This window comes from Solea senegalensis, linkage group LG5 (genome assembly GCF_019176455.1).
Source record: "Solea senegalensis isolate Sse05_10M linkage group LG5, IFAPA_SoseM_1, whole genome shotgun sequence".
In the NCBI taxonomy this organism is placed as follows: Eukaryota; Metazoa; Chordata; class Actinopteri; order Pleuronectiformes; family Soleidae; genus Solea; species Solea senegalensis.
The window spans coordinates 25,107,708-25,117,707 of record NC_058025.1 but is presented as its reverse complement, the minus strand read 5'-3'; the positions used below and the strand labels follow the sequence as shown (position 1 = coordinate 25,117,707).

At 42.4% G+C, this 10,000-nt stretch overlaps 1 protein-coding gene across 10 annotated transcripts in view; it reads left to right on the top strand.

The window, feature by feature from the left end:
* The window catches only part of ncor2 (nuclear receptor corepressor 2), a 79,665-nt gene that overhangs the window by 37,926 nt on the left and 31,739 nt on the right, over nucleotides 1-10,000 (top strand). For all 10 annotated transcript variants that reach the window (XM_044026159.1, XM_044026160.1, XM_044026157.1 and 7 more), the window contains exons 7-14: nucleotides 1,824-1,880; nucleotides 2,522-2,574; nucleotides 4,437-4,503; nucleotides 5,493-5,665; nucleotides 5,881-5,974; nucleotides 8,477-8,655; nucleotides 8,947-9,001; nucleotides 9,094-9,192. In XM_044026159.1, coding sequence (XP_043882094.1) covers nucleotides 1,824-1,880; nucleotides 2,522-2,574; nucleotides 4,437-4,503; nucleotides 5,493-5,665; nucleotides 5,881-5,974; nucleotides 8,477-8,655; nucleotides 8,947-9,001; nucleotides 9,094-9,192 — 777 coding nt within the window. The remainder of the gene's footprint in view (nucleotides 1-1,823; nucleotides 1,881-2,521; nucleotides 2,575-4,436; nucleotides 4,504-5,492; nucleotides 5,666-5,880; nucleotides 5,975-8,476; nucleotides 8,656-8,946; nucleotides 9,002-9,093; nucleotides 9,193-10,000) is intronic.

Genomic DNA, 10,000 nt, shown 5'->3' with positions numbered 1-10,000 from the left:
CCAACATTGGTAAATGTGTCAGTACAAGTATTCATTGTGAAGCCATATACCACAAATTTTAGGTCAGTATCTTTTTTCTCCCCCCCCCTCAAAATTGCCAAAATAATCATGAGCAGGAAATAAAGTGAAATCCTTGATCCTCCCTGCTCCCCAAGGATAAAAAGGCTGCTTTTAATAATTGCTGCTCATTAACTGCTCTTGTGGCGAGCACGCTCTCTGAGGCAATACTCTGAAGGCTGTTACACCTACTCAGTGGGAAAAAAAAAAATTCATGCAAAACAAGTGAAGGGAGAATAATAGTTTCATATTCCGCATATTTATTTGCATTTTAATGACATGTAGAGCAGTGTCGTGTAGGGACTTTAACACTAAAACCACACCACCACCACCCATAGTGCAGTCGACCTTGATTGATGTTTATTGGACATACAATGCCATACTTCAATTATTCAATTATTGTCAGAGAATAAATCAGGATATTACTATTATCACGATTTTTATGCGTTAATTGATTCCCCAACACTATGACGCTGCTTATAGGTCTTAACGTTTCATTTATTTATATCTTTTGATGCCAACGTAACAAAATAATGTAGCAAATACACTACGCTATTATATTGGAACAATTATTAATCCCCCGGGGTAAATGTTTAAATTATTTAAGTCATCAATTGTCATCTATACCAAATGTTTAAGTTTATTTTAATAATGTATCTATTTGTATGTGGCCAGATATAAAACGTATCTATTATTGTGGTTTGTTTATTTCATGTTAGAATAACAATGACACAATGACATTTGTAATAAATGAAATGGACATCACAAGTGACACGCTAACATTTAATTTCCTACTAATTTAATGTTACGATAGTTGAACATTAACGTAATTTAACCCAGTTCATGTGTGTTTACCTCTATTCTGGCGCACAGAGCCGGGTGGTTATCCCGCAGATGGTGAAACATAGTACTAGAACCGAAATGATGAATCGATTATTAATCGATTGCTAAATTTAAAACAAGATTTACGATTGTTAAAGCTTCTTAAATGTGAATATTTTGAATATTTTGAACGGCTCTTTTCTGCAACCCTGCACGGAACAAAAACAACGCAACAACAAAACGTTACGATTAACATACCGCAGCGTTTAATACTGCGATTAATCGTGCAATCAATATATCAACAGCCCTACTCCTGATGGTCTAACCTTATGGTCACTGAAGGAATTGAAGTGAGGTGGAAATGCGACCAAGCGGCGTCCGTTTGATCGATACAGTGGAGACGGTGTGCAAAGTGGAACGAGGGAAAGAAAGTGAACATTGAGAGTTGCAGCAGTGTTTTTTTTTTTCCTCTGCTGGAGAGACGTGAATATAAATGTATGAGGCACAGAGCTGCAGACGGATCATTCACAGATGGAAGTTTGTGGCTGCTCATCTTCACGCCACCATTGCATCTCCTTTCTTGTTTTGTGATCCCTGCCAGGAAGTTTAGTTTTAAGTGGCTGATTGTTGTTGATAGTGAGACTCAGATTGCCCCCCCCCACTCTCCCCCACTCATTCTCTATTCCACTCCCACTTGCTTCGCTGCCTGCACTCTCTCTCTCTCTACCCCTCTCTGCACAGAGAAGGAACCATGGCCCAACTCCAGTTAAAGCTCTCATATTAGTCAGTTCACCCGTCCATACATCCAGTGGTCGCTTGGTGTGGCCAGCCAGCAGTGGTGTAGCCTCTGCGATCAAATGAGCATGCTCAGTATGTTGCCATGGTGATAGCAGAGGTGCATGCAGCTGGCTAATGCACTACTTGTGTTTGTGTTCTCTTTTCAGAAAAAGGCAGAAGAAGCTCACAGGATACTGGAGGGACTCGGGCCCCGGGTCGAGCTGGTGAGTGGAGATTCCATGTTCCTCGATTAGTCTCTTGCGTTATTGAATTTTGGGGAGGATTGTGTTGAGAGTCAGGTTAGAGTGATGCGAAAGAATGAAGTTAAAATATTTAATTTAGGGTATACCAAACTCTGATCATTTCAGAATTACACTTGTTTACATTTTTAGAACAGGGACTTTTACTCTTCTTGCCATTAAAAGTACCTTTGGTTGCAGCATTAGTTTCTCTTCTTTGTTTTTGCATTTATTCTCTCTTATATTATGTACCTGTCTGTCTTCCAAGCTGTTCCATCTGTCCACGGACACTTACAGGGGCAATTTAATTGCTTAATTCTCTTCCAACAAATTACCTCCAGAGCTGATGCAAGATGCTGCACTGAACAGATTCTGCTCGGGCCCCTCGGGGCTTTTAATTTTGAGTGGGTTGTTTTGTTGAGTCAGAGGAAGTGATTTGGCTTCTGTCAGTCAGAGCTTTGACTCACTCTGAAATATTGAAGTCCTACATTGAAGAGATGCTTGAACAAATGCTGTCATTTGGCCTTTTTGTATAATTCCCGTTGTAATCGACCAGTTTGCTGTTGCCGTGCGCAACTGAAACTGTAACTGAATCTGCCGTCTGCTTGTTTCTTGTCCTCTTCCAGCCTCTGTACAATCAGCCCTCTGATACCAAGCAGTACCATGAGAACATCAAAATGTGAGTCTGTCATTGAATATGTTTTTATACACCCACAAAGTACTACTTTCCCGCTGTCGTCAGGTAGATTTAAAAGCCTCAAATGTGCCAGAATATATCTGGTTTTTATTTGGATATATAGGATACACAACGTTATTTAAGGCACCAGTTTGACGATTGTTGACTGTCGTGAGTGATTCATTTTGAATAAATCATGTACATTTGAGTGGAAGTCTGCAGTGAGTGCATGATGTGGTCATTCCACTGTCCTTCAGTAGAGCTCATGTACTGTATATCTGTTGTTTTTGTAAGGACCGTGACTAACTAAGGCACATCAAAGGGCTGTAGGTGGGTTATAATTGCTTGTCTCCTCCACTGGCACTGCGGTTTGGACACAGTGGCATACCTCAGGGTGTATCTGACCTCTCAGCCACACACTGCTCTGTCTTCACTCCTTTTGATCCGCGCACCGTTTGATCAGTATTATTGCCTCCAAGCAATTAACTGCAAATTCTCCCCTCGCTCTCTCTGTCTTTCTGTGTGCGTTATTAAATACCACTATGTTGCTTTGGCCAGCACAATTGACTTCTTTGTTTGACTTCAACCCGTTTGATAACCTTGGCGCTCGTACCTGCTGGGATGGACGGAGCAGCGGGGGTTTCTGTGCCGGTTTCTGTCCCCGACTCCAGCTCATCTCCTTCACGGCCATAGATGCCGACGACTACGGCCCCAAAAATCAAACTTCAAACTCTGTAACGCTCGAGGTGGTCGTACCAATGGAGAACATGTGTTACAAGTGTGTTTATAATGAGTCTTTCAGCCATCATGCCTTTGAGGTATTATGCCAAATTACTGTGTTCCCTGATATCTCAGAAATGGCACAGGCTCAGGGCAGCACAAAGGAAACCTTTGGTTTTGCTTCAGGACTGCTAATCTTTCCCTTTGCCATCTGCTGTCCAGAGGACAATGCCGTCTCTGTCTTAAAAGGGCTTAATCTATTAAATCTGCTTTTTGCTATACCAAGTTAGTTCTCACCCATTATGTGCCACGATATTTGTAGATATCCATAGCACCTAGCTGGATTTAACAGTTTTTTATCTTTCCAAATGTTTCTGTTTGTATGTGTGGGTGTGTTTGTGTAGCTTAAGGGTTTAGGCTGCTTAGATCTAACGTGGGGTTTGTTATAGCAGATGTCTTATCATTCAGGGGTGGTAAATGTTTTTCATCCCATCGCCCGGTCTTCCCCTGAACGTACACGCCGTGACTAGGCCACTTCCGTGTCCTCTGTCCTTGCCGGTCACCCCGGGGACCCTGCGGCTCAGCTGAAGTGACTAATGTAAAATAAGATTACATTAATCAGCGGGGAACGTGACCTTACAACTGACAGATTAAGTGTCAGGAATAAAACTCTGTCTTGCAGCAAAGAGAGACACAAACGGAGTGGCTGCCTAAGGAGATTACTGGCCCTGACCTTTATTTGAAGCACTGTGGCTGGTTGTTCCCGGCCCAGACAAGTTTTATAAGTTTGGCTCCCCTCGTTGTCCTTTCCACCCAGAAGCAAGTTTGAGTTTATCGAGCCATGGCACACAAGGACAGGCATTGTCTGTGTGCGTGTGTGTGTGTGTGTGTGTTTGTTTGTATGTTGGATGAAGAAGTGAGGCAGAGAAAGTGAAGCAGGAGGAACAGTTTACCCAAGGATCTGGTGGAAGCCATAGACTTGGATTTGTCATGTGCAAAAATGCAACGAAAGCCTAAACAATGTTTGAATTGAGTGTTTTCTTCTTCTTCTTCTTCTTCTTCTTCTTCTTCTTATTTTTTTAACAAACCCTCACATTATCCCTTTCTTCCCTACCCCCCCTGTCTTTGTTTGTCACCCCTCTTAGAAACCAAGCGATGAGAAAGAAGCTCATCTTATACTTCAAGAGGAGAAATCATGCTCGCAAGCAGTGGGTAAGTACAGATCTCAGACATCTTTGACTCGACCGATGACTTTAGTGAGTTTGAAATAGAGCTCAGGGAGCATCTGTCAAAATGAGAGATATGAGATAACAATGTGGGAGAAAAAAAAATGAGCAATGAGATTGTGATTGTGTGACACTGAGAAAGAAGCACGACTATAAATATATCAGAGAACGATGGGACTGAGCTTTGATGCCACAGCCAGGCAAACTGACATTTGCATCCGTCCACTAACGGGCAATACGGTGGAAACGTTTGTTTTTCTATGTCTGCTTCCAAGTTTTACCTCACAGCTCTTCGTTTTAATATTTACTGAAGGGTTGCGAGCAGTCAGAAAGAGCAGCAACGAGTGTCCAGTCTGGGTGGGGGCAGGGGGTGCGGAGACATCACCTTGTGGTTTATGGGTCTATCGAGCGTCGTGTCTGCAGCAGGGTTAATGGTCTGCGTTACAGCATGTTTGTGAGGAAGCTGGGAAAACAGCGGGCTGTCGTCTGTCAGAACCCACCACTCAAGGCCAGACTCCCCATTGAATACCAAAATATTACTCTGCTCCCTCTGGACATGCACGCACTGAAGGGGAGTCCAGGGGAGAATTTGTTATCAAATGTAAATATTGTACGCTGGCAATGCCTATGTTTTACAGGTATAGTGTAATATAATGTCATATAATGCTCCTTGTGTTTTTTATTAAAGTATAGAAAAGTAGTTGGCAAATAATGAGCTCTTTATATCAGAAGCAGATCATCTTTCCACAACAAATCATCACGTAAGAGTACGGCCACTTTTGTGACCACAGCAGTACAGTGTGCGAGAGTAGTATTCATAAAATAGTATAGAGACAGTTGGTAATATATGGGAAATTACAAAAAGGCAACTGTGGCACAAAAAAACCCAATGCAAAAACCTTTGCCTTCAAACCCTCGTGTCCGTCATTGTTGATCATTCGATTGAAAGCGTCCTTGTTTTCCGAACTGTTCCAGGAGCAGAAGTTTTGCCAGCGCTATGACCAGCTGATGGAAGCCTGGGAGAAGAAGGTGGAGCGCATTGAAAACAACCCGCGACGCAGAGCCAAAGAGAGCAAGGTGCGGGAATATTACGAGAAACAGTTCCCCGAGATCCGCAAGCAAAGAGAGATGCAGGAGCGCATGCAGAGGTGAGATCACATTTCTTTTTCATGTCATTTATTCCTGTATGTCTTCTGTGATTGTTTAACATCGTTAAATACACATCTTGACGTTTGTAACGCATTTAATCAGGTTGTTTTAGGTTGCCTAGTTACTGTGTATTTGTTTCACTGCGCAATATAAACAGCTCAGTTGCAGTAATGAGTGAGTGAATGACAGCCGCTCTGTGTCTCTCCTTCTGAAGCCGCGTCGGGCAGCGAGGGGGAGGGCTGAGCTCGTCTGCCGCTCGCAGCGAACATGAAGTCTCGGAGATCATCGATGGAATATCGGAGCACGAGGTAAGCTACTGTGTAACTGTGTCGTGTTGTAACGCGCTTTGTTATCGCGACGTGGACCTTCACGCCGACTTATCTGGATGCATTGAGTGGTTGATTGTTTTGTAAACTGCCATTTTAAGGATGCTTTACCATCCATTTTACTATAAATTGGAACCACTAGTTACAAAATTACTTTTCATTTTATACAAACATCCCATGCCTAGCGAGAACGTAACAACAGGTCAGCGAAGAGCATGTATGTCCACGGTCCACCGAATAATTCTGAATATGTTCTTTCGTTGCCAACTAAGGACCGCGGACAATACCTAAATAAATAAATAAATAAATAAATAAATAAATAAATAGTAGCTGTTTGCAATAGTCTGCCTGACCCAGCTTCCATAAAAGATTGGGCAGATGATGAAGTGGCCAGCTCTTCACTCTTACCTTATAGATAAACCTAGCCCTTACACGCTAGTCCAAGACCACAACATAACCTTAGGTGGCATAGGTTGCATATACATATGCGCATTGACACACACATGTCTGTGAAATCCAGGCTTTTCATCGTAATCTAGCAGAAAGCACTCCAAACGCGAGCCTCTTTGACTGCAGTAGCATCACCCCAATCTTCTTTTTTGAAGAACTTGACACCATTGCTTCTATTTTCACCAAGTAGGCACCTTCTGTTAGGGGTGGGCGGTATACCGGTGTCATAGTCAGCACCGGTGTGACATTGCGCCATGATATGGATTTTGCAATACCGTCAATACCGTGATAAATCAATTGAGCGCCAATAATCTCCTAATTCTAAATAATAATGCATTACATTTTCTTCAAACGTTCAGTGGTCTGAATATCTGTCCTTATATACTGTATATCTTGTTGCAAATAAAAAAGTAAAACCTATTCGGTGGTAAAAGGGGAGTGGCCATTAAATTAGCGTAACAAGCACTTGGGTAATCAATAAAAAAACAACTGCTCAAACATCGCCAAGAAAGGTCGGGTCAATAATATCTGAAAAAAGATGAGTGGAGTGTTGGAACCAGAGGGAGAGACCGAGGCCGCTGGAAGTTGCGCAGCAGATGCCTCCAGACCGCCTTCTTCCCCGAAGACCACACCGGAGCAATAATTGCGTTAGGATGCACTTTCTGACTGGTGCTTGGATGAAGCGCTGATGTGCACGACAACTGACAGCGGCGCAAACATGGTGCGCGCTCTGGAAATTAATAAATATACGAGACTCGCATGTTTCGGACACAGACTGTACAACGCTATTGGTAAGTTACACTATGTAAACCTAACATTTCATATTCAGAAAATTTGTCAAGTCCTTTTCTGTTTGTATTAAAAAAAGAAAACACAAACTCAATTTAAGGCCACCACATTCGTATTGTATTGTTCGTTGTTAGTATTGTTTAGCCGTGATACCTCTGGGGACCGGATCAGAAAGGAAAAAAAAACTACAAATATCAGATTAGAATATTATTAAATAATATGTACTCCTCCCAAAACCTACCAAAAAAAGTAATACCGTGATATTATACCGTCACCGTTCAAAAGATGAAAAATACCGTGATATTAATTTTAGGTCATATCGCCCACCCCTACCTTCTGTGTGGGACTGTTGCACAAGTTAATGGTACAAGTGTGTTTTCTGACCCCAAACGAATTGAAGTGAAATTGAAGAGATAAAAAGTTTCAGGCACTCAATCTCTAGGATTAATACAAACTAGGAAGCCATGTTCATTTTGGCACAAATAAGTAAATATTGTCACAAATTGCTGCCTTTCTAGTGGCTCAAAGTGTCAGCTGGTGTGCAACTGGAATATCTGTGGTCGCTAAGTTAGCAGTGCTAGCCAAAGCTAAGTGCCAGCCCTTAAAAGCCACCACAGCCCTACGCTCGTCACTTAAAATGCCTCGTCAACACACACAGTGTCAGCTGCCCGTGCAACAGTAATTAACGTCCCCGCGCTGCAGTTCTATGATGCACCTCAACGTTCAGACAGAATATGGGAAATGTTCGCCGGCCTTTCCGAAACACAGACGTGTACGAGCTTTCAGAATTGGCTGCTTTTGGCAAAAAAATGGTCTCAGCATCAAAGGTGTCGGTCTTCTCTAATATTTGTTTAACTAATTGTCTTGACTCGATTTACACGCCGCAAATTCTTACTGTTTATGCCAATTCTTTAGGCATGTTTTACTATCGTTTTCCATGGTGTACTGTATATTTCCCTGATTGTTTCTTTCCATTTAATCATCTGTCGAGTCATTGGATCAATCGTTTTTTTTTAGTGATCGGTTTAATCACTGTTATACTTAATGTTTTATGTGTCTGCTTTAGGTTTAATGTGGTTGTTTGGATGTGAAGCATGCCTTAGCTCTTCCACACTTCACAACAGAGTGTAGCACTACATCAGGTTTCATAGTAAACATCACTTGAGTAGGTTCCCTCTCGAGACCAGCCCACTCGCGGCAGGATGTTGATTTATTTCTGTGTGTGGCGTTTTATGTACCTCACAGAACACAGAGAAGCAGATGCGGCAGCTGGCAGTCATCCCTCCTATGCTGTTCGACGCCGAGCAGCAACGCATCAAGTTCATCAACATGAACGGACTAATGGACGACCCCATGAAGGTGTACAAGGACCGGCAGGTTATGAACATGTGGAGCGAGCAGGAGAAGGACACTTTCAGGGAGAAGTAAGCGGAACATTAACACATTTGTGGAGCGACACAGAAAAAAGCCTTTGGCGGACCATTTATATATCGTACATTAGTTGCATTTGATCAAAAACAACTAATAAAATAAGTTTGTGGATTATTAAAATATCACAAAATGGTTTAAATTTAGTTTTAGGTCTAAAATTGTCCCCAAAATGTCTGGAAATGTAGGAGAGGAGTCAATTAGGATTGGAGCGCGTTCCATTGTTTACCTGTGGTAGCTTCATGAACAAAGATATTAAAACACTTGTTACCATCTACCATCAACAGGTTCATTCAACATCCCAAAAACTTTGGTCTCATTGCATCTTTTCTGGAGAGAAAGGTATCACTGCATTTTTTTCCTCTCTTGTTCTGTGCCACAGTTTTCTCAATAAATTTGTTGTTCTGAAACATTTCTTTTTCTTCACATTTCAGACTGTGGCTGAGTGTGTGCTGTTTTATTACCTCACCAAAAAGAATGAACACTATAAGAACATAGTGCGGAGGAACTACAGGCGCCGTGGAAGAAGCCAGGTACTCTCAGCCTCTTATCTCACTGATCTTCATCAAACACACATGCGGTGCACCACTTGGTACACAGGCAGAAGAACTGATAAGCGCTATAGTTGGTAATAACCACAACTAGTAATGTCTGTTAATGAAAGAAAAACTTGTGTAAACATTTTAGTCATTACACCACAGGTGCTTGTAATTCTGGTACCAAGCCTGTCAGCGGAGACAGGATTTGGCATTACCGTATCACCCTAGACCAGGGGTGTCAAACATACGGCCCGGGGGCCAGAACCGGCCCGCCAGAGGGTCCAACCGGCCCACAGGATGAATTTGTTAACCGTGACTAAATGTTTGTGCCTTTATAGATCCAGTGTGCTGTGTAAATAGTAAAATTACGCATGATATTGTTGAAATTGCACATGTTTTGTAAAATTATCCTTCAGTAAATGTAAAACAAAGGAGAAAAAACAAAGGGGTTCTTGTTGTTCATAGGTTATTATGCTATTATTTTACTATTTTTACTGGTCTGGCCCCATTGAGATCATATTGTGCTGTATGTGGCCCCTGAACAAAAATGAGTTTGACACCCCTGCCCTAGACTGTTTGTAATATCTAGAAAATTCCGAAAACTCCGGACTGGTGATCTTTCCAGGGTGCACCCTGCCTTTCGTTCCCCATGTCAGCAGAGATTGGCACAGCCGGCACCCCTTGCGACCCTCGCGTGGAGGTTAAAGCGATAGAAGATGAATAATATAGAGACATTACAGCCCTCAGGGACTCCGGGGGAACGGCCGTCCAATCACAGTCGAGATTCACCGCCGCGCCACAC